This window comes from Tauraco erythrolophus, chromosome 1 (assembly GCF_009769465.1).
Source record: "Tauraco erythrolophus isolate bTauEry1 chromosome 1, bTauEry1.pri, whole genome shotgun sequence".
In the NCBI taxonomy this organism is placed as follows: domain Eukaryota; kingdom Metazoa; phylum Chordata; class Aves; order Musophagiformes; family Musophagidae; genus Tauraco; species Tauraco erythrolophus.
In genome coordinates this window covers 66,641,808-66,666,508 of record NC_141465.1, presented here as the reverse complement: position 1 = coordinate 66,666,508, position 24,701 = coordinate 66,641,808, and the positions used below count along the sequence as shown (strand labels likewise).

At 39.7% G+C, this 24,701-nt stretch overlaps 1 protein-coding gene across 1 annotated transcript; it reads right to left on the bottom strand.

Moving 5' to 3' along the window:
* Positions 1 to 356: 356 nt before the first annotated feature.
* SLC5A7 (solute carrier family 5 member 7) lies at positions 357 to 24,177 on the bottom strand. Its single transcript, XM_009991294.2, has 8 exons — positions 24,000 to 24,177; positions 17,189 to 17,302; positions 13,686 to 13,841; positions 8,858 to 9,006; positions 4,808 to 4,951; positions 2,755 to 2,908; positions 1,726 to 1,943; positions 357 to 983 (listed from the first exon to the last, which is right to left on the bottom strand). Exons 1-8 carry the CDS (start codon positions 24,175 to 24,177, stop codon positions 357 to 359), a joined length of 1,740 nt encoding a protein of 579 aa, XP_009989596.1.
* Positions 24,178 to 24,701: the final 524 nt, after the last annotated feature.

Here is a 24,701-nt window from a genome sequence, read left to right as displayed (position 1 = left end):
AGTGACTGTATTATAATCTCTTCATATGATGTCCTAGCTAAATAACTGTTGCACTTTTTCTGCTACATGTATTTTCAACTGTAAATACTTTTTTAATTACACAGTATATAGTTCTGGGTGGAAAGCATGGGTTCTGAGTGTGTCTTTTGGTAAACACTCTATGATCTAATCCAACATGTTAGATAATAACAGAAAAGAGTTCCTCCCATAGGATGCTCCTCGTCCGAGAAACAACTTAAAGAATTGTGCAGCGGCATTTTATTCCCAGTTCTGGCTTTTCTTCTCATAAAATGCCTCTTACTATTCTTTGTGGAATATCCTGCTTCGCATCGCTTTGCCTGTGGCTACCAGACTTTTTAATTATCATCTTCAGTGTTGGACAGTTCCGGACTGGAATCAACATAATTGAAAGCTTCCTTGTTTGTGAAAGTTGAGCTCAAAGTTAGACTGTGTCGTGGATTCACAGGCGCAAGTTCATTTAATACAATATTGTCACTTTTTACAAGAGTTGCTTTGTCCATGTGTTCTCTGCTATACCTGGCAACAACAGCATCAAGGAAGTCCAGCTTTGGTGGCAAAGTCCCACTCTCAAATAAGTATTTGGCTAAGTAGGAGACTATAATGTTAGTAAAGAAGGAGGTAAGCATAGCAAGTGTTTTAAATGGGAACCTCTGGATATAGATATTATTTTCATCTGGATAGCAGCCAGGATAGTAGATCAAGGGCTGAAGGTAGAGGTACGGTTCTCCTCCGGTTATTCTGAGAACAAGGCCAAATAAGTATCCTGCAATGGCACCATAGGTGTTGGTTCCTTTAATAAACAACACACACAGGAGCTGGGGGAATATGATGATATAAACAAGATCAGAGCTGAGGTACCACAGGCCGTACACTGAGGAAGCTAGCAGTGCCATTGCTGTTGCTGATGCTCCAAACAGAAAAACAGTGATTCTCATGACCCACACGATTTCCCTGTCTGAAGCCTGCAAAGAAAGGGCAGTGTTAGGCTGTGGTTTTTTCGTAGCAATATATCTATGCCTACATTTCTGAACGTAGCCTTTTGAAGATACTACATCGTAAAAGGAAATTTTGCATTACATATTCAATCATGTTTACAAACTAGTATCTCTATCTCCATCTTAAGCACAGAGAAAAAACCCAAGAGTTATGGTTGCCATTCCCAAAGTCATTAATTTTTGAGCATAAGGAAAAGTTTGATAACGTGTCAAAGAGAAAAAACACAGCAGCGTGTTAGAAATAACTTTTAAATATAAGCACAACATGGCTCAATCAGAAAAAAATGTGTCAGAATTTCTTCTCCATTTCCAGAGAAAAAGTCTGACTCACTAGCCCTTTCTGTTGTCAAACGATTTCCTGAAAAATCAATAATTCAGAAAGATGTTTCATTTTGCTAAGGGTTGAAGTAAAACTTATGGTTGCAGAAATAATTAGGAGCTGTTTGGATAAGCTGCAGTGGCATGAGATCCCTTGGAAGCTGTCTCTCCTGAGCTAGGTTTTTCACCTCTGTCGTCAGTCACAACCATAAATATCGTTATGACTTTCAGTTTATTCAATACACTGTTAGGAATGAAATGCTATACTTTTTCTAGTCATAGGCAGGAATGTAAAAGAGGTGTTTCATTATGAAATTACAGTCTATGCATCACCTAGTTAAGGTCTCACCTAAAATTTTCTCTAAAAATAAAAATGAAAACATAATCTCACATTTTGCCGAAAGGAAAGCTGGTAAATGTTCCGAGCAAACATAGAACTTGCTGATAAAATTGAAGAGTCAGCTGATGACATCACGGCAGCAGATACAGCGCCAAGGCCAAAGAATGAGATATAGACTGGACAAAGGTACTGGAGCACGATCGGTAAAATCATATCCGCTTCTTTTTTAGTCATGGGGTCAGGGACACCATACTCAGTCTCGTTCCAAGCTGCAATATGGACATCGTTATGTTATTAGTAATGTTAGTAGTCATCAGCTACAGCGTCTTTTGACTTCATGTGTAGTGAGCCACATTTTCAATGTATTGCCACATTTTCGTTCACATTCAATAATCAAACTGTTGCTAGGGCTGGACCGACAACATTTCAGAGACACATTGTCCCACAGGTTTCTGTTAGGCAGATTTAATTCTGCTCAGGATTTTTCCTTATCTCTGACAAGCTAAGTCTGACAACAGCCTGTGGTTATCTAGTAGGAATTTTTATGTTAAGACTTTGCATTGCTCATAAATGTCATTTTCCTCAATAAAACAAGTCTGGGATCCATGTTTGTTTGTGATACGTTTAACTATTCTTTTGGATTACAGACTTAGAGCTCAAAGCCATGTGTTAAACATTTATAACAGTTTAGCTACATGGTCACTGTGATAGGGATCACTCTCACTATAACAAAGAACTTGATAAGGATGTTTTGGTTAAGATAAGAAATTCCTGATAAATTAATACAATACATACAGTGTTATTTTGCAGCTGTTACTGTTAGGACCAAATAAAAGTACCAGAGTCTAGCTCAAACATTAAATAGAAATATTACGTCTGTAGATATCTAGAACATGCCAAATGAGCCACTGGAGAAGCAATTTCCCCTGGGAGAAACATCCTATAATCTTATTTTTCAGTGTAGCGTCCTGTTGATGAAGTCATGAGTTGATTAATGATGTCACCTGGCTAGATTATATCTAACATGAGCTTTGTAGGGTTTTCAGACATTCATTGTACTATTCATTTTTAACCATTTACCTGTAGAGGCTCCAATTGCACCAATGAGTACTGCAGGAAGAGCCATCACAAGACAGCCAAAAGCAGCCAGAAATGACAGAACTTGAGCATACGTGGCAGAAGACGAGGAAAGAACTCGCTGGAAATACGCTTGCCATGGGATTCCTCCTAATGTCTGCAAACACAACGGGCAGCATCCTGTCATTTGGGGCTAACTCTGGATTTTTTTGCTATCACCACATAGAGAGCACGTAGAAGCATCACGTGAGCGTTGAACACTCTTTCATTTATCTATTATCGATCAGTCAGTAATAGCTTTAACTATCATTCTCACAAGTAATGTTAAACCTTTGTAAGTCCACTTAAATCCCATTCTTTTAGACAAGTTATTCCTAAGTACCGTTAGTAACAACACTTTGCACTTACATAGTCCCTGTAAGCCCTAAGTATTGTAAGCTGCATAAATATTTGATAAAGCCTTACAAAAGTTTGTAAGAGACTATTGTCATATTTAATATTTGGAGAATTTGGCCTCCATTACCCTTCTCCTGCCGAAATTAGATTATTCTCCTACAGGATTTGAAAGCAAGATTTTATCTTCCTTTCTGAATGTGTGTGGCCATTAAAACAAGGCAATGCATTCTGTATACATTGAACACAAGAATCTGAAAAATTATTCTCCCACAGTCTTAATCAAATATGATACCAATAGAAACTAAAGACAATGCAGTAAAAGAAAGTTTCCTTTTACAGTGGCAATCTTTCTCTTGTTTTGACTATATAACAGTGAAGATCCTGATTAGACTTAAAATTATGCCTGCAAAATATGATATAAAAGAGTATTAGCAAAGGTTGAAAAACCAAGCGCCAACAATTCCATCTTGAAAGCAGGCTTGAAATAGTCTCCACTAAGTAAATAAGTGCCTATGACTAAACAGCACGGAAAGAAAACGAAACAAATTGCTCACTAAACGTGCACAGTCCAGTTGTACACACTAAATGAGGCAGGAGACATTCGAACCAAATAGTGTGTATACAGGTGTTTCGTACATGTTTCACGCACACACAGGGACCAAATGAATATTTCACAAGCAACTCTGATTTTGACTTGCTATTTATGACTGTTTTCCTTTGCAGCCTTAATAATGTTCCTTCAACAAAGCTTTCCAAGCATGTATAAATTTCTTGAGCTATAATGGAACAAACAAGATGGAAAGAAAATGTGTCACTATTTGGCAACATCAGAGCTTTCCTTCAGCCATCAGCAGAGATGAAACCTTCAGGCTTACCAGACAGAATACAGCTGCTTGAGCTAATGTCATACTTCGGCTCTCTGAGAATCTCTATAAAATTTAAGCTGGATAAAACAATATATTTTATCAGACTAATAATCAGACAACTGAAGATTTTTGGTTGAGATTATTTAAAAAAAAAAAAAAACAAAAAACCCTCAAAACAACAGAGAAAGGAAACCCAAAGTACAACATGATGATAAAAACAGTGTAAAGTTGCTCAGGGTCACTGAGGATGGAAAATGTTAGCACGTGTTGCTAGATCTTCTAATGGAAAGTACTTAATAACCACCAATCCCAGGTGTAATACATAGGTATTAAATAATGAAAGCCCTCAGTTCATTCTGGCATGTGTGCACATAAGAATTCATCCATCCATCTCTGCAAAGCTTTTTCTACATTGCCTATACCTAAGGCATATTTAATCATTTGTATGACATATTTATTGCCTTCTGCAATATATAAATTCCTCTGCCAACAATGACATCAATTAAGTATTAGCTGCACTCTTTTAATTAATTTTAGCATAAGTCAACTTTTTCAGCTTGATGATATTTAAATTGCATTCCTGGCAATGCTGACTTTGACATCTGTGTTACAGTATTCTACTGATATTTCACTGAAATCATTCAAACGTGGAGAAATATTGAGCGGGAGTCAAGAGGGTAAAAGTTTTCGGTTTGCTGGAAACTCTTAACTAGACTCTCTATTGTTTTCAGCTGTCACAGTAACACAGTGTGAGTGCGTAAGTGCTTCATTCCTTCATACAAACCATCACTTACCAGCAAAAGGAAATTGTCCAGCCATGTGTAAATGTCAAGTGAGTTGATAGATCCAAGCCAAGGTGCTTGGTGCACCTGGTGCACAGCCGTGAGCCCAATGTCTGTCACTGCAGGGTGGGACATAGCAAAGGGTACGCTGATCCACTGTAACCAAAGAGCAACAAGTTTTTCAGGTCTAAAGAAGGCATTCTAAACCCGTGAAATTTTAATATTAACATTGATCTGTTTTTCTTCTTCTTGTATGCTACAGATCAAAAGTCAAGTTGCTGAGCTGACTTGAAGAAAAGTCAGGTTATGCACCTACTGGAACCTCTCGGAAATCCAGAGAGCTTTGTAGTGGATAGCTTTCTTCTGTTCTGGAGAATGTAAGTATGAGCAGAGAATCAGTGTAAATCACAAAGTAGGAAAGACGCATTTATACATCTTCATTTTATTTTCCCTAAACTTCACATATATTCTTTACACCCTTTCCTGGACCACACTGTAGAGAAACATGTACATATAAAATTGTGTGCAATAGCTTCAGGATTTGCCAGTATACAGGCATGAGACATTACAAACACACCCAAAGGGTTGGGCATTTGTTTTTAATTCAACACAAAACTATATCGTGACAAGAGGGGCGTGCTGTTGGTGAACTCCCACCTCTCTTGCTCCAGAACACCCAGTAACTCAATGTTACAGCACTTTTCTATGTTGAGGGCAATTTCACTCTGGGCTCTTGACTATTTTCAGTCTCTCTGGTTTTGATCTAGGCCAAAAAATGAGCTGAGAAACCCTTCCCAGATATAGCTTGGGCCAGAAGGTTAATTTCCTACACCAACTCACTTTTTGTGCATTTACTTGCCAACTCATTTTACAATGATGTAACTCACTAACTTTTTATGAGGACAACCTTAGTAGCTCCTCCTGAGATGAGAACCTGGCCTTGTGCTATATGGAATAGACCATTGCAAGCACAGCATCCTCAAGGCTCCAATGATATCCAAAATGTGCATATTACCACAATCCAACTGACCACATATAAGTATATGTGGTAACAGGAGCAAGGAGAGGAGAAATCAAATATCTTCCTCTACTTTGTTGTGCAATTATTGCAACGACATGTGAAGAATGTATGAATTATTGCTGTGTTTTGCTGCACTGACTACTAATCAGGCTGTTTATCATACACCATAGTATTCTGTTCTCAGTTACATATTAAACTTTCACAATTTAAGCACTTAGGCAGAAAGATTCCCTTCTTACTGTCTGTATGGGCTTTTCTGGGAAAGATCACCAAAATGTTTCAACTGTTTACAAGATATTTTGAGGGAAAAATAAAGATATTGTCAAAATGAATGGATGTTAATACTCTTCTTGTTGAGAAATTCATGGGGAACAAAGATATCAAATTGATTTTTTTTATTCTTGTTTGTGAATCTCAAATCCCAAACATGTCCATGCCTCCATGAGCTTCTGAAGAGCTGTAGTTTGCCTATATTCAGCTGAGATTTCCAGTAGGGTAAATTTCTAAAGGTCTGCCTGCAGCCTGCATGCCACAGCCTAGGATTTAATAAGGACTGCGTTGTAAATGCGTTATGAGCTTTTGTAATCCATTCCAGTTCATGACACCAATGTAGCTCTTTGTGGTATCAAGGACTGTTCCTGGGAACTATTTGGGAAAGTACTAGTTGACGTGGGCCAAAACAGTGCCAGGACTGTGTTAACAATTAAGCACTACAGATGATCGTGTCTTTTCACCTTGACACCGTTTAACTTGTTTAATAAAAATATAGATCCAGTTTGTTCATTGAGCCCTTTCTAACTGAAGTAGAAAATTCACTGTTTTGAATGGAGAGCAAATAAAACAAAGGCTTGTGGAAGTGAAGCAGAAACTGGGACTTTATGTTAGAACTTGAAGCTCAGATGTGGAAGTAGCAGGTAGCTAGAAGAACCTGGCCCTCATGGGATTGGAAACCAAAAAAAAAAAAAAATAGAAAGACTTCTACATGGTGGCAAAGAGTTTAGAATGGGAATTAATAACACAGCTCAGATGAAGAGTCAGTAAATAGTGGGGATACAGCTCAGGATCAGGGAAAGACTCACCAGGCAAGATAAAGACAAAGAGTTGAGATTTGCGGATGTGGGTACAGGAGAGTGAGTGAGGAGAGAAAGAGAGAAACTACATGGGATTGCAAGGAGAAAACCAGGGAAGTGTGTGGAGTGGCTGGGGTAGAGGTTATAGAAGCCTAAGGAAGAAGCTGTGGCTGAATTGAGGAGCCACGGTAGGGAACAGAAGTGATTAGAACAAGCATCTCCTCTTGGGTAAGGAGCAGGAGAGGAACAGACATTAGAGGAGTGAGCAGTAAAGCTCTGTGTCAGTGGGAATACAAACTGCTCCAGAGCCTGGAGGAGAAGCTGGGATATCTGAGCCTGTGACATCTTCTGCTGTGACACCTACTGTGAAAGTGTCCCATGTCGTCTAAAACCACCTCACCTAGAGTATGACCATTTAGATGCTATCTCAGGCTTCCAGCCCCACTGATGACTCTCGAGGTTATGAATATGGTTCCTTCTACACGACATTATCGCTGTTCATTTTAAATGGGAAATTACCTAAAAAGCCCAACCTGAATTAAAAGAATGCTATTAAAGCTACGGATCCAACCATTTAGGACAATGCTGCACAACATTAGTTTGCTTTCCCCTCCCTGTCAGGTTCATGCTGCTTTTAATACAGGATTGCATGTTGTTATTCGCACGGGATCAGGGTCTTTAGCAGTGCATGAGTTGTTCTCATTGCAAAAGCATTACTATATTTTGATTTATCTACAATTTGGGGAATTCCTGTAATGCACACCATCTACAGAAACTGAATGGTTCACAAATATTAGCATGCATGTTAGGGAAGGCAACAGTATTTTCCTCACTGTGCAGGTGAAGAACAAAGGTGTGAGAGAAGAAGGTTTGCAATAACTTGTTATTCAAGGTGCCCAGCCGGAACTTGGATTTGTTTTTTTCAGGGCATTTAGCACCATTTCCATGAAGTCAGTTACAAAAGGGAACGTGTTGCACATTTCTGCAAATAAGGCCATAGGCCTCGTGGTAGGATGCCACAGAGAGAGGACACACACAGGGTTAGTTAATGACCACCTGTGTGAACTCTGGCTGAAGCAATTTCCCTAGAGCTGCACAAGAATTCTGGTGCAAACAGAGAAACAACTCTGGGTCCCCAAAGCACCATTCAGTTCCTTCACCTTGAGCCACGCCATTTATTTTAGCCTGTCTCAGATCTCTGCACCTGTGACCATCTATTACTGCCACTGGCAAACAAAGACAGCAGCTTCTTTGATTGTCCCCTAGTGGTCTGAGCCTTGTTACATTGATGTTTTTCAAAGCATGGCTTAAAGAACAGCAGTAAATAAAAGAAAAGACTACTCATCAGCATATCATTGATAGCTAATGAGGGGATATTTGTACCACCATGTTCAAACAGCAAGGTCATCTGGTGAGACTTCCTATGCTATGGTCTCCAAGGACAATGGAGAGAAATGAGGGAAAAAACAAGAAGGTAATTTAAAGTAGGAGGTTGACTAAGATGCCTGAGTAAGTGACAGCTACAGGGAAGAGAAGCAGAAGAGTATTAGCTCTGCAATTCCAATGCCAGTGTTTCTGGACTGCTCTACTGACTGCTTCCTACGTCTGATGCCTCCTTCCAGTACATGTGCCACAGTCCTATGGATAGATAGGGAAGGAGTCAGCTCCAATCCTGTTGTGGATCAGATATATACTGAGCAGGAAAATTGCGGGAGTGTTTGCATTATCAGACTGATTTGAAAAGGATCCAAAAGATCGGGCCTCTTGGTCAGCATTATTGTCAAAGCATGGGCTGTATGTTGATGTAAATGCAGACTCCTTAAAGTCAGGGCTCTGTCAGTGGAAGCATTCCTTCACCATGCTTTCAGTGAAGACACAGTTCCAAAACTGAAGCTGAACAATAAGTCTCAGTAACCACCATAGTGCTCAGGGCAAAATCCTCAACAACAAAGGAAAAAAAGTCAAACTTACCAGTCCCAGGAAGATGCAGAAGAGCTGAACTACATCAGTGTAGGCCACAGAATACAGCCCACCCACAAGCGTGTACATAGTTGCAATTAGGGCAGAAATAATGACTGAAATATTGACATTAATGTCAATGATCACACTTATAGTGGCACCTATGAGGAAAAACAAAGCACTGTGTGTTAATGTATGTTGCAGTATGTCTGATGAGAAGGTTCACCTTTGTTAAGTTGCACATACAGGTGCTGGTCTGACACTTAGTAACAGCATGAAGGTATTCCCTCCTCTATGTTCTGCACACCCCTTCTGCACCTTTGAAGGGAGAGGGAAAAGGAAGGATCCTGTTGGTCTAAGTTTAGCATCTGTTGTTTTGCAGATTCTTATAAAATAGAGGAGGGAAGGGTCCCAACAGCCTTTCTTTACATTGCTCAAGCTCTGGAAGGACTACACTCTCCTGTTCTGTCTGGGGAAATGCAGCCATGCACAGACAGCTGAAGCCTCCCTGGGTGCATCGAAGCCATGTAGGAACAAGTGTAAAGGCTGTGCCTAGGGGAGGTCTGCTGAAACTTATCACACCTTTTTGTATGTCACTCATGTTCTGAGCTAGCTCCTTTTGGCCAAGGAAGGAATGGTAAAGGACGCATCAGCCATAGGGGCAATTGTCCACTGACCCTTCTAAAGTGCCCTTGAATTGTTTACATGAGACAAAGGTGGGTTTCTTTGCAAACTGGAGAGTTCATCCTCCATTGTTGACCTAGAAACCAAGAACTTTTCCAAGTACCATCAAGCAGATTTCATTTGTAGAGAACAAAACACAGTGTTGAGCTAACCAGTCAGTCTCCACAAAACAGCTCAGAGAATCAAAGAGCTGCTGGGACCGAAAGGTGCCTCTAGAGACTGTCCAGTCCAAGTCCCCACTTAAGCAGTGTCAGCTGCAGTGGGTTGCTCAGGATCCTGTTCAGTCAGGTCTTGAATATTTGCAAGGATGGAGACTCCGCAACTTCTCTGGGCAACCTGTGCCAGTGCTTGACCTCTCCCACTGTAAGAAATATTTTTTTTTATTAAGTTTAAATGGAGTTTCCTGTAGTTCTGCTTGTGCACATTATCTCTTGATTTGTCACGAGACAGTACAGAGATGAGTCTGACCTCGTCTTCTTTATTCCACTTCCCCCACTGCCAAGCCAAGTATTTATGCACATTGGTAAGAAGCCCTTGAGCCTTCTCTTCTCCAGGCTGAACAGTTCCAGCTCTCTCAGCTCCAGCCTCTCCTTATATGCCAGATACCCCAGTTCCTTAATCATCCTTGTGGCTTTTCACTGGACTGTCTCCAGTATGCCCATGTGTCCTATATTAGGGACCAGTGGATTCAGCACTCCAAATGTGTCTCACCAGCGCTGAGAAGAGGGGAAGGATCACTTCCCTCCACCTCCTTGCAATGGTCCTTCTAAGGCAGCCCAGGATGCCATTGATTTTCTCTGTCACAAGGGCACATTGCTGACTCACAGTCAACTTCATTGCCTTCTAAGACTCCCAGGTCCTTTTCTGAAAACCTGCTTTCCAGCTGGTCAGCCCCTAGCCTGGACATCAGATTGTACCTCCCCAGGTGCAGGACTTGGTATTTCCCTTTGCTGAACTTCATGAAGTTCCTGTTGTCCCATTTCTACATCTTGTTGAGGTCCTTCTGAATACAACCATTTGGTCTATCAGCAACTCCTCACTGTTTTTATTCTCTGCAAACTAGCTGAAGGTGCACTTGGTCCCATTGGCTAGGTCATTAATGAAGATGTTAAACTATACAGGACTTAGTGTTGACCCTTGGGGGTACACAACTGGTGACTGTGCTTCCATGCTGCTGATCACAGCCCTCTGAGTTCAGTAGTTCAGCCAGTTTTCAGTCCTCCTCACTGTTCACTTATCTATTCTATACTTCATCTGTTTGTCTACAAGGATATTATGGGAGACAGTGTAAAAAGCACTTTCTGAAATCCACAACATTCTCTACTCTACCTTCATGAAACAAGCCAGTCAGCTCATCACGGAAGATTGGTCAGGAATGATTTCCTCTCCATAAATCCATGCTGATGCCTCCTAGTCACCTTCTTGACCTTCATTTGTTTGGAAGTAGTTTCCAGGAGTATTTGCTTCATCATCTTCCCAGGGATTGAGGTAAAGCTGGCCAGCCTTTAGTTCCTGGTAGCCTCCTTCTTGCCCTTCTTGAAGACAGGGGTGACATTTTTTTGAGTCTTCAGGAACATCCCTGATCATCACAGTCTTCAGAATCCTTGCAATGCTATCAGCCAGCTCCCACAGCACTTGTGGGATGCATCCCATGACGCCCCATGAAATTGTGTCTGTTCAGTCTATTTAAATGTTTCCTAACTTGATCCTCCTCCAGCGAGTCTTTCTTACCCTGGACTTTTCTAGGGTTCTCAGGGTCTTTGAACTCCTGAAGGCTAGTCTTACCAGCAAAGAATGAAGCAGAGAAGGCACTGAGTACCTCAGCCTTTTCCCTACCCCTCGCCACCAGGTCTTCTGTCACATTCAACAGCAGTCCACATTTTCCCTAGTTTATGCACTCATAGAAGCCTGTCTTGCTGCCCTTCAAGCCCAGATTCAAATCCAGGCGGACTTTGGCTTTCCAAACACATCTCTGTATACTTGGACAGTGTCTCCGTATTCCTGTTCCTGCTTCCACCTCTTAAATGCTTGCTTTTTATGTCTGAATCTAGTCAGGAGCCCCTTTTATACCCATGCAGGTCTTCTGCCAGCTTTGGTTATTTTCCTGCTTGTCAGGATGAACTGTTCTTGAGCTTGGAGGAGGTGATCCCTGAGTATCAATCAGTTCTCCTGGACTCCTCTTTTCTCCAGAGCTGTCTCCCACAGAATTCCTCCAAGTAGATCCCTGGAGAGGCCAAACTCTACTCTCCTAAAGTCCATTGTTGCAATCCTGAATTTTACTTTGTTCCCTCCCCTCAAGACCCCGAACTCCAACATCTCATGAACACTGCCCCCAAGTCTGTCTCCGACCTTCACATCCCTAACTAGTTCTTCCTTGCTTGTAAGTAACAGGTTCAACAGAGCATCTCCCTTCATCAGCTCCCTGATCACTTGGTTGAGGAAGTTGCTGTCAATGCACTCAAGAAGCCTCCTGAATGGCTTGCGCCCTCTAGCACTGCCCTTTCAGTAGCTATCAGGAGAGTTATACGTTTCCCTTAGAGGTATTAGCTATTTCAAGTGATTGCAGTGTTTCAAAAACATGTTTTGATTTGTTTTGCTTTGTTTAAAAAAACACAAACAACAATAAAACCTGTAAATCTCTCCTTCTAATTAGGATAATTTAAGTGAAACATGTTGCAATAACTTTTAGTCCTTGCAGGTATTGTAGATGGATATTCTTGACCACACAGGTGAAAAAGTTCTGGCAGTAGAACACAACATAATGTCTGGTATGTAAAAGCTGCTGGGAGCTGCCAGGTGGCTTTTTGTTGTACAGTGAGCCTTCAAAGTTCATATGCTTAAGGATTACAAGCTCAGACCTCTTTCACAAGCTGGAAGCCCTGTCTTTCCCTTCTATAACTCTGCCAAACAAGAAATCATGAGGAAGACCAAGAAGTGAAGAGTACTGGAATTAAATATTCATCAGTGAGGATAAGTGTGCAAATTAGGAGATATAATATAGCCAGATTATTCATAGAACAGTTAAAATCAAAGCCCTCAGTGACTTTTATAGTCATTGTCAGTCTTTAACTGTCAGCTGTTAATATAAACCTACTAGAAAGGTATTCACAACACTTGCTTTGAAATATCACAGATTAGCTTGTCCTCAATCCAAAAGAAAGTATATTCCAAATACTCAGAGTGTTCTTCAAGTTATTCAACTCCTATCACCTCAGCATGCAGTTTGTTCTTAGTCCTTTAAGGGTTTTGTGATGAAATTGTGGTAAACAAGCTCCCCATTGCTTTGCAGTTCATCAGAGCACAGTTGGAGAGTACCTTCAAAGTTTATTTTCTGTTTAAAATAGCTTGTGCTAGAAAGCATTACCACATGCATGTGCACTATGAGTATGATTAGCTGGCTGGTAAAAGTCAACTACTGGTGCTTCAACTCAAGGGCTTTCTCAGTTCTTGAAGGGATTGCTAAATTCAGGCCTGAAATATAATTAAAAACCCTGGAAACTGATTTTTTTTTCTTGACTGGATGAGTAGTTGGGTGATTTTCTATTGAGTCATAGTTCCACTAATTCTCTGAATCCTTTCTTGAATCCTAAGTACGTTCTTCATTTTGTTGAGTAGAAAGCCGTCTAGAATTGAATAATAGTTCAATTTATTGATCAACATTGGTTTTACTTCTATTATTTGTGTTACGGAAAGTTCTGCATGTGTAGGTCTCCTGTATGCAAAGGATTATTTTGTTTAGATGCTTTGGCAACAGTGTTTCATATCTTTAAGGGAAATTCTGACCGGCTTCTGTGATCTCAGCAGTGTAGAAGAGAACCTGGATCAGCCTTGACATAAAAGGGACACTTGCAATCCCTCATGTCATCCTCACAATTAAAGGAAATTTGTTGCTAAATCTTTTCATGCTCTCTGAAAAGGGACAACTTCAAGGTACCTGAAAATGAATAGATACCTTGCGTGCCTTTCAATTACCAAAATAATTAATGAGGTAGCATTACTGGGTTTAATTACTGGTCAGCAAGGGTCTGAGAACTGTTACACTCTGAATCATTTGGCTAGGACAGTTAGCATTTGAAGGCAGAATTTTAATGCATTTCTGATTTGCTTAATCCTTTCCACCTGTGATAAATTAATATTTATACTGTGTATTCCTTACCTAAGGCAGAGAAGATGGCAGCGGCCCAAAACATTTCTCCCATTAAAGCTGGAATAAAAAGTAGCCCTCCCATCCTTTTTCCATAAAGCTGCTGAAAAGGGTCTAGCATTGTCACATAGCCTTTGGATCGCATGGGTTTTGCAAAAAAAAGGCCACCTGCAAAGAAAAGTGACATAAGACACCAGCTGCAGCGGAGAAGGCATTGCTGCTAAGGGCTAAAACATTGATTGTCAGTTAAGGGTACAAAAATATCAGTATTACTGTTTTGTTTTGGTTTTTAAAGAAATAAGTACAGCTAAAATATCCTGTAAGAACTCTTACCTTACATCTGTCTACAGAGTTACATAAACACAATATCTATGATCTGATAATGAAAAATAAGTTTGTCTTATTTTGTCTGGTTCGGTTTACTTAATCTGCTGTTATGGCTGCTGTCAGAGTTTTGTTTAATTTTGGATCAGCCTAAGGCAATGGCTTTTTCTACCTAATCCTGTCCATTCTTAAGAGCAGAATCCAGCATGGATTTTCACATGTTCCTACTCTAACTGCCTGGGATTCCTGGATAAGAAATACAAGTTCATGTGTGGTTCAGTGCGCACACAGCAAATCTGATTTTTTCAGGACAATTCAGATTTATTATGTATGCTTAAATCAACCTTACTACATCTGTGGGGTAGATCAAAGCCTTCTGGGCTCTGCAGGTGTCAGGCTCCCTGAACATTTCTGATACACTTATTTCACTTATGCATGTTCAGGAATTTTGATGTATCACAATTCCACTCTGCCTGGCTGACATATGGGCTGGATATGTATATAAATGTGCAAAGGCCTCATCTTTCTAACATACAGTCCTCAAATTCTTTCTGGCTGGGGAAGAAAAAAGGACATACATCAAGAAAGCTGAAAGAGCCCTAGTACGGAAACATGTGTAGTTGAGATCCGCTCATGACTGTAACTTAGTAGACTTCTATGACAGTAAAACTGCTGAAATGCAATGTATAAGGTACAATAAAAGCACCTGGGAAACCAGTCAGTTCCCGATGAAATCTACTGCACAGTATTTGGCAGCCCTTAATTAGGTTCTTCATCATAAGATACATATTGCGTTCATCGTACTGTACAGAAGATTTTCCACATTTCTATGTATTGCCTTATATTGATCATATTTCTTCATTTCATCAAGTTCCCTGAACAGAAGGTTCTGGCTTATCAAACACGATTCATTTATATTGCTTATGTTAACATTGTCTTTAGGCAGATTGTTTGGATGCAGAAACCTTCCAGCACTTTTTCACTATTCTTGGACTGGTCATGGATCCTGTTTCTATTCTACTTGTTATGCCATCATTACAAAAGAGAACTAAAAGATTAAAAAAGAGTCACTGGTATTATAATCTATTAGGGCATTCATGCATCTGTCAAAGGAAACAGGAGATATTTTAACCTTTACAACTGAATTGCTTGAAAAGTTAGGAAAAGTGGTAAGCAGCACAACATTGAACTAACAGGGAGAGTATATTAATCTTAAATCCTTCCAGTCTGAAGAAGAAACGTTTCTTCTAGCCTTGTATTTATAATTATTTTTTTTTTTACGAAGGATAAACAGCTCCTCTTTCTAAACCTTCACGTGCAGATCACACCTACATAAATGCTTTCCTCTCTGTGCTCTGCAGAGAGATACATGGTCACATGATACAGACTTCTTTTCTCTCCAGTGACTATTATAATTTCCAGGAAAAAAGTCTGAATGTCTAAAACCAGCTGGAAATGAGGGGAGAGGCTAACTCTACTCCTCTGGGCTATTATTAATTTATGTCTATTCTACAGAGGCTAAGAGTCAGGAAGATGCTTATGACTACAATCTTAATGACCGCTTAATGACATCAATGTGTCAAGACCCTCATGACCTCATAATGACATCAACTGATCTCTAGGCAGACATCTACTGTTACTGTTTTCCTTACAGGAAATAGAGCTGCTCTCAGGGATGGGAACTACTAGTGGAACTGAAGCTGGCTCGCATGTTCCAGAGAGGAGCATCTACAATGGGGAAGGTTTCTGCCTGGGACAGGAGGAGAACAAGGACAGGTCATAAGAAAGCATTTCCTATGAGGGGAAAAAGGAGTCAGGAGAGAAAGCGAGTTGTATAGGAAGAAATAAAAGGGTCAAGAAGACTTGGATAAGCAACTGAAGGAAACAAAGGGACAGACTAGGTGGGAAGACCATAAGAAAAGACTCAAAACGGACTGAGAGGTCAAGTATTATTAGAAAGGCTAATATGCCAGACACATTAATGAAAGATGAAAACCACGGAATCTCTTTTGTAACAACATTCTTTTTAAACAGTTGGATCAGCAGTTGCCTTAGGGACATGATCAGGTCACAAGCTGAGAGGATGTAGCTGGCAATTCTTTGGTGTACTCATGGCTCACAAGGCAATACTTTTGTGGTGAGCTGCTCTATGTGGTTGAGACACAGTGAGATACTTTTTTATTGTGGTTTTTTTTTTTTTTAATTAAGGAAGTTCTGAGACTACATTTCGGGAATTAGAGGCCACAGCGTTAAAAATTACAACGCTGTCTATATTTTACACTCTGACCCTGCATATAGCAGAATTGCGTATTTGCATTTTGACATGTGATTTGGAGTTTTGCACCGCATTTAAGAGGATGCTTGGTCCAACTTTAAGGAAATAGAGTGGTTCTATTGCAGACTTCAGTCCTAGTTTCGCTGGGACAGAATCACAGAATCAGTTTTCTGTTCAGAAAAGCTACATTTCTAAAGTAAACTGTGTTTTTAAGAAGACTGCAGAACCGGATTTGGTGAGAACAAAGTAGGTAAGACACTTTGTTTTAGTTTATAGCCAGCCATGGTATGCAGGTATTCACAGTGATCAAGGACTTTTCAACTTGTTTTTGCTAATGATCCAGATGCCCAAGAACCTGGAGAGACTATGACTAGAGTGATTGACATCTGAATTGGCAAATGGGTATTTCATACCATGTAATGTCATGCTTGCTATAAATCGGAAAGTTTTCTGGGGTATGGGCTCTCTTTCTTAATGGTTGCCAACCCTGGAGAGCATCGCCTGTCATTCTGCTCCTGAGGCCTACGACCTCTCTTCTGGAATTGCGGTTTTGGGATTTTCCTGCTCTGGCATTGCTAGCTAGAAATGGGCTGGATATTGGTCAAGGAGTGGTGAAAAATTGCTCCATACATCACTTATCTGTATATTATTATTACTGTTGTTGTTGTCATAGTTGCTATTATTATTATTATTGTTGTTGTTATTATTATTGTTGTTATTATATTTCAATTATTAAACAGTTCTTATCTCAACCCATGGGTCTTCCTTCCTTTTCCAGAAGTCAAACCTATCAGCAGAAGGGATCCAGTTTACCTCAGCATCCTTTTATCAGACTCTAGTTGTTTCATTTCAAACGATGGACTTGTCATCAGAACTGTTTAAAATGAGAGACTATTATCTTTAGTTCTTTGCTTACCTAAAACCAGGCTAAGGGAGTATCCGATAGGTGCCTGAGCCCAAGCTAGACCGTAGCCTGGGACATACACTGCTTCTGCTGTCCCATTGATGTAACCTCCTCCAACCCATGTGGCTAAAAAAGAAGAAATGGAAAAGTCTTTAATGTGCACAAAGAAAGAAAACCTCCCACATTGTAGAATGGAGTTGTCATCACTTATAATATTACTATTTTTAAATTACATGTACTGTACAAGTGCCAGACACGACATCCTTCTATAAAAGATAGTCCTAGTTCAAAAAACTTAGCACCTAAGCATACTAAAAAAGAAGTCAGATGGACTGACAATCATCCAGGTGTCTAAGTGTCTGTATAGTCAGTAGATGTAAGGGCTGAGTCCCTCACTACTAGTTTACAATGAATGAAGCATATGAACTCACTAACTATTGCAATTTTCTTTGTGTTAGTTCAAATGAAGGATAGATGAGGGGGAATCTGAAGAAGAACAATAAACATGCAGTGATACAAGTCATCCTAGCTGGCATATAAATTAGACAAAATTTTAACAAATGCATCATTTATTAGGGCCTTCATGAAAAAAAGTGCCCTTAAAACCTTGCTAAATTTTAAATTATGGTGACATGAAGAACATTTAGTAAACTCCAACTTCCCTAAATGCTATATTTCCATATAGGGCTGTGGTGGCTTTGTGTTATTATTTGAGTTCTAAACACTGACTCATTTATTTTTGTGCTTCCTGAAGACATATTCCATAAATGAATTGTGCTATCTGTAAGATTTCTGATTTTCTCTCTATAAAAACCAGCAGTATTTTTAACATACTAACTTCAGACTCTTAATGAATTGATTCTTTGCCTTGACGGGAAGTTTCTACATTTGAGAGTTTGAGACCTACAGTATGTATGAAAGAAAATTTCCAAACAGAAATGTATTGTGATGGCATCTGAAAATATAATTCATAGCAAATTACTTAATAAAGTTTATCTCTTCCTGCTTGCAGATTCCATGCAAAAAGTTCTTTATTTTCTCCAATGTGTAATAAGTAAGTTTTATGCGTCTGTGTCTGTAGTTTGAACAAGCGCAGACAGATCATTACAAGTACAAGATTTTTGTAATGCTATTTTGATTTGTCTCAGAAGCCTTTGCCACCTCATGTAAGAGTATTTCAGGCTTTCTGTGTAAAAATTCACAATTATAAGAAATTCATTTTCCTCAAGTGTTCTTTGGAATTTTCCCAGCATCCACCATCATACAAGCAAACTTGATTTTGTGTTTAAGACAAACAATTGGAAGTAAACACAAATGAAGAAAATTTAATTAAAATTCCTAAAGAAATTTCATTAAAATCTAAATGACCACTGTTTTCCGCTTAACTGTGATATCTCTCAAATAATAACAGAGGATATTTTCTTTAACTCGATGCTAAATTACACCATGGCTTTAAAATCAAAGATCTCTGGAAACCAGAGCATTACAATTGTCCCTTTTTCAGCATTTCGAAGCACAGGAATAGGCAATTCTGTGCATTGTCTGCACAGGATGAAAGTCTGCAACAAAAAAAGTGACCCAAGGACCACTGTCATTGGTAGATTTTAGGGTATCAATATCTATTATGCACTACAGTGACAAGATAGGAGGTGAGTGATGTCCATGTGGGACCACATGGAGAACGTGGGTGAACATTGATCCTTGATGGGAACAGCCGGGATACAGAAACTACATAAAAAGTTGTCAGACATTTGGGATTTTGTGTCTCTTGACAGTGTGAATGAAGATAAGTGGGAATATGATACTTTGGTTATCAGAGTCCTAGAATTGTAGAATCATAGAATGGTTTGGGTTGGAAGGGACCTCAAAGATCATCTAGTTCCAATCTCCCCTGCCATGGACAGGGACACCTTCCACTAGATCAGGTTGCTCAAAGCCTCATCCAACCTGGTCTTGAACTCTTCCAGAGATGGGGGAGTCACAACTTCTCTGGGCAACCTGTGCCAGTGCTTCACCACTCTCACAGTGAAGAATTTCATCCTCATGTGCAAGCTAAATCTACCCTCTTTCAGTTTAAAAGTGTTACTCCTCATCCTATCACTACACTCCCTGATAAAGAGTCCCTCCTCATCTCTTTCCTGTAGGCTCTCATTAGGTACCATAAGGCTGCTATAAGGTCTCCCCAGAGCCTTCTCTTCTCTAGGCTAAACAATCCCAACTCTCTCAGCCTGTCCTCATATGGGAGGTGCTTCAGCCCTCTGATCGTCTTCGTGGCCCTCCTCTAGACCTACTTGAGCTGGAGGCCCCAGAGCTGGACACAGTACTCCAGGTGGGGTCTCATGAGAGAGGAGCAGAGGGGAAGAATCACCTCCCTTGACCTGCTGGCCACGCTTCTTTTGATGCAGCCCAGAATACAGTTGGCTTTCGCACACTACCAGCTCATATTCACTTTTTCACCCACCAATACCCCCAGGTGCTTCTCCTTGGGGCTGCTCTGAAGCCACTCATCACCCAGCCTGTATCCATGTTTGGGTTTGCCCTGACTCAGATGTAGGACCTTACATTTGGCCTTGTTGAACTTCACGAGGTCAGCACAGGCCCCCCTCTCAAGCCTCTTGAAGTCCCTCTGGATGACATCCCTTCCCTCTAGAGTATCTGCCACACCACCCATCTCAGCATCCGCAAACTTGCTGAGAGTGCACTCAGTCCCAATGTCTTTGTCCCTGGAAAAGATGTTAAATAATACTGCTCCGAACAGGCACCCCTGAGGGACACCACTCATGACTGATCTCTGCCTGGACATTGAGTCATTGACCGTTGAGTTCATGACTACCTCGGATGTGCATTGCCTATTGTGTCTCATGCATCATAGACTTACGGAATAGGTTGTAAGCACCTGGATACAATAACAAAAATAAATATTTAGAAAGGGAATTGTCTTTGCCTCCTTCCCTGGAAAAAGCATGAGCATGAATTCTGCATAATCCGATGATTCCCCCACTTTCAGGTGGGGAATAATATCCTATAATCAAGGACAGATGTCCAGCATTGCTGCAGCTGTGGTGCAAGGAGGCTTCAACGTCTGGCATTGATTTGCCTGGGGTTGCTACTGAGGTGATGGATGTTCTCTAAGGAGCACTTAGACACTATGCCTAGCTCCCTTATTTTCTTCTAAAGGGGACAAGGTAAACCCCCTTCTTTGGGATGTTGCAGGGGCCATTGCCCGCCCCTGGCTTGGGACAGGAACAATGGCTATGGACCAGTATTGCTGGGTAAGGTGACATGGAGGATTTAACACTTACATTCAGTTTGATTTCTTGATTTCTGGATTGGAGTTTAAAAAATAGCTGTTGATCAATTTTTCGGTGCATGTCTGTTCTGGAACATCTGCTGAGGACCCCAGAGCTCTAGGAAAGTGCTATATGGCTTTTTCTGAGAGGGTGAATGGGTAGTCAGCACATACATTGACATCAGTAAATACATTATAAAAGAAATAATGGGATATGATAGGATGAGATTTCAACCTTAGATATTAACTTTCTGTTCCTCAGTTTGCTAAGCCACAATTTAAAGTTAGTTTAATACCTTTTTTTGTGAAATTCTTTTATTTTTTTTTTTTCTAAATTGGACAAAAGGAATATAAAATTCAATAATCGAGGGAAACACTAATGTGGTAATCTATTTTAATCCTCTCTTTGCCTGCTGGCTGAAGGACCAAAAAATGCAGCAAATACCAACTTCCATTTAAAACATACACCCTAAAAAATGATTAGACAAATACTGAGGATATGGAGCACAATTCTGCTTCTGGTTCATGTGAGGAACAGAGACATTAATCTCAAAGTTCTTTAGATATATTGATACATATCAGAAAATGAGTTTTTTTGGCACTTCTTTGTCAATAATGCCTTGTCTGACCACTCAAATTATTGAATCAACCCATCAAGTTCTGTAAAATGCAAATCCTGAAGTAAGGATTACAAAAACTATAGAATTTTGTAGTATTTCTTTTCTCCTTGTGAAAAGATACATAGCTCCATCCAATTAAAATTAAAATGTTACATCAGTAGATTATCACATCTCCGGTTGTGTCTGTAAGCATCTGATTATGTAATATCAAATATTTCCTTTGTGGTTTAAACTCAATCACCGAAATCAGAATAGACTCAATTTTGTTGCAGATACCACTTCCTAAGAATTTCACCCACAAATTAAGGAACGTTAATAATTAATGCAACATTTTAACTATAATGATGTAAAAGTGATACACAGATTAAAGGCGTGTCTGCTGTGGCACTATGTTAGCTCATTTTAGTATGAGCTGTTGTGATCCATCCCTAATTCCAGCTTCTCACTCATCCTGTTTTGATAATTGCGAACACACTCAGCCTTCAACAGGCTTTGTGTTTAGGCTTTTCAGTAGCTCGTCGATACAGCTGCTTCTTTGAGATCACAGTGTACATCCAAACATGCTCACAGCCATTACTCGTCGGTAGTGCAATTGCTTTAAGGCTTTTAAACACCGTTCAGAAAATCAACTGTAATTACTCAGGAATCTTGAGTCCATCCTTACGAAGTCACGTTGCTTACGCTCTGAATCTGATTTGAAATTTATAGGATGCGTTCTGTCATCCTCCCCACCAAGCAACCCTAGAAACTGCTACCATTTTTTTCAGTCAAAATCTGTGGAAGATGGTAGTGTTTGTCTTGGCCAAGAAAGACAGAATTAGACCTTATCCCATAACCCAAAGTACTTCAAGTCCATACTGACAATATCCTTTCTGGAGATCTTAAAAAAAATCTTATTTTCCCTTTATGTGATAAGTTTTTCTTTTAAATTTGTATTTAGACAATTGAATCTGTAAAATATAAAGACTATGTTGGAACAGCCATACATGCCAGAGGCATGGCTATGAGGTGCAAAATCGGCATCTATCATTTTTAAAGGAGCAAGTATGTCCTTGAATTATGTGAGCATTCAGTAAAAATTATTGCAGATTTTGAGTGGTTACTTTTGTTACAGCTTTACAAACTAAGTAATCCCAATCACCCTCACTGGGACAAAACTTGGACTAACCCCTCATTCCGCAGACTTGTGCCCACACCTAACTTTGTGTGTCAGGCATGGTTCCCTGAAACTCAAAGTGTAATTTACTTGTCATCTCAAGCTTTAATTGTCATATTTACGGAAGGCAGAGGTGAGAAAGTGTGGGAACCCTGATAGTATAAAACCCATGAGCAGTTTGGCTACGCAAAAGCTTTAGGATCAGCTTGATATTCTACAGCAGAGATGACATACTATGCCATCTCTAGAGCTTGTGTGAAACATGATGAGTATCCGTGGGTGTGAATCGTGGTGGTTATAGAAATCGCCTGCAATAGAGGAAACCCCAGTTCAAGTCTCATCTCTGCTTCAGCTGTTATGAAAAATATTCCTATAAAATAAGATTAAGGAGACCAGAATTTGTGTCTTCTTCCACAGGCAAAGCTGTTAGTCATAACCACTTGCGCGGACAATGTCTTGTTTTGTTTCCACTCCTCCAGTCTAATGCTTACAGTTCTGCAGCAAGCAATATCTCTGCAAAATATTAAGGTTTCAGTGCTCTTGGAAACATTTCATTCAGCAAAAAGCAGTCAAACCAGCTCTTGCTATGAGCAGAATGTCATCATATCGGGTGCTTCAGAAGCCCATGGATACATGATACAGTAAATTAAAGTGCAAAAAGTAGGACATCTGCCTGTATTCAAGCTTTATTGATTTTTACAAACATTATTTACTCAATATCCAAATATTCAGTCTTTGAATGGGCAAAATGACCCTGCAAGGGGACAGGAATTTCTCTTGATTAAAGAACAGATAATTTCGGCCCAAGTTTTTATGTATCTCTTCCTTATTAAATAACTGTGAAACCAGAACAGGGCAAAACAGCAAAAGATGAATACAACATGATAAATCCAATTTGGCAATTGAAAGGGCTTTGCCTGAATAGGATTTAGAATAGATAAATAAAAAATAAAAACAAATCATGCTTAAAAATTAAATTTCTTAAATAAAAATGGTGGACCAATTCACTCTTCTTATAATGCATTTTTGTTCTGACACCGTATGTTATCTGTAAGACTTGAGATTTTGGACCATATTGTGAATATTTTGTTTACCCAGGTAACACACCTGCTCTGGCAGTCAGACAGCACTGCCTCCAAAATTAGTGAAGAACTCTTCCTTCACCCAGGCTTTTCCTCCTGATACTACTATTCACAGTAATGTATTATTTTGTCAAACTGCTGCAGAAGAAACTAAAAGAATCCACAAAGTTTGCTGCAATCAGTGGAATCACAAGTTTGGATTTATGCCCAATTTTCTTTCAGAAACTTATTCTTAATTGATGCTGCACCCCCCCCCCACCTCACCCCCCATCTTTGTGCATATAAACTTTGTTTTACTCAGATTAAACAAAAACAACTCATCAGTTTGGATGACTTAACAAAAATAACAGTTATTTTAAAACAGTATTTCTTATTAATCTATATAAATTCTATATTTCTGTTTCAAATATATCTGATCTACAGATGAATATGAAAGCAATGAATAAGAAATATAATATATCCTTCCTGTATGATTTTAAAATATTTGTTGTTTTTATATAGATGTTGTATTTGACTGTTCACTACACAATGGCAGCAGCAATTGGAAAAAAAAGTATATTTTCTCCATTTCTCATTATGCAACATGCAGATTACACTTCTTTATTCAGATGGAAAACTGACAAGTTATAAGCTGGTTAGAAAGAAAAACAGAAAGAAAAAGGTGTTTTCTACATACCGGTCATCGTAAATCCACCAACTAGCAAGCCAATGTCTCTTCCACCGACTATAATAGCTTCGCTGCGATCTCCTTCACTGCCAGTATTCTTGGTTTTCCAAGCAGCCCATATCCCAACTGCCAGGATAGCCAGGTAGAATACAACTATGGCCACCAGCCCCTCCGCATGGAAAGCCATGCTGAAGTCTCGACCGTTTCTTTGATCGCTATTTCATTAAGACCTCTGGAGAGAATGCAATAATACGTCTGCTTTTAACAAACCTGGTAAGATGCTTTTTAGAATCAGTGTACAAAGCAAACTCAGACGGTTATGAAAGAGGCTATTCTGGTGAATTTATGAAATAAGTACTCCAGATGTAACTGAAATTAAGTTTACATGCCAATTAAAATGCCTGTGGAGCAACAACCGGCAATCGGAACCTGCGATTACTATGGGAAATGAACGATGCGGCTGAAAGCTACGCAATTCTTAGAGATCAGTTATTGAGCACCGAATTATTTTAGTGTCACGAAGTGCCCAGTGGCTGGGAACTCTTCAGTCAAGAAACAGTTTGGTACATGGAACAGGCTAGAAGGTCGCGGCCATGTGGGCTAGTATAGAAGTCTCTATCTAGTCAGAAGAGAAGCCACAAAACTGTTTTAAGTTATAGAAGAACTATGGATAAGTAACAGCTACAACAGCAAAACACATCTTCTGAGTCT

What these genes read in the sequence shown, in the direction of transcription:
- SLC5A7 (XM_009991294.2), bottom strand. Translation starts at nt 24,177, where the DNA reads ATGGCTTTCCATGCGGAGGGGCTGGTGGCCATAGTTGTATTCTACCTG. An exon ending in TGGACAATTTCCTTTTGCTG is followed by an intron (nt 2,909 to 4,807) that starts GTAAGTGATGGT and finishes TTGTGTTTGCAG; the next exon opens with ACATTAGGAGGAATCCCATG. An exon ending in AGCTTTCCTTTCGGCAAAAT is followed by an intron (nt 984 to 1,725) that starts GTGAGATTATGT and finishes CTTTCTTTGCAG; the next exon opens with GCTTCAGACAGGGAAATCGT.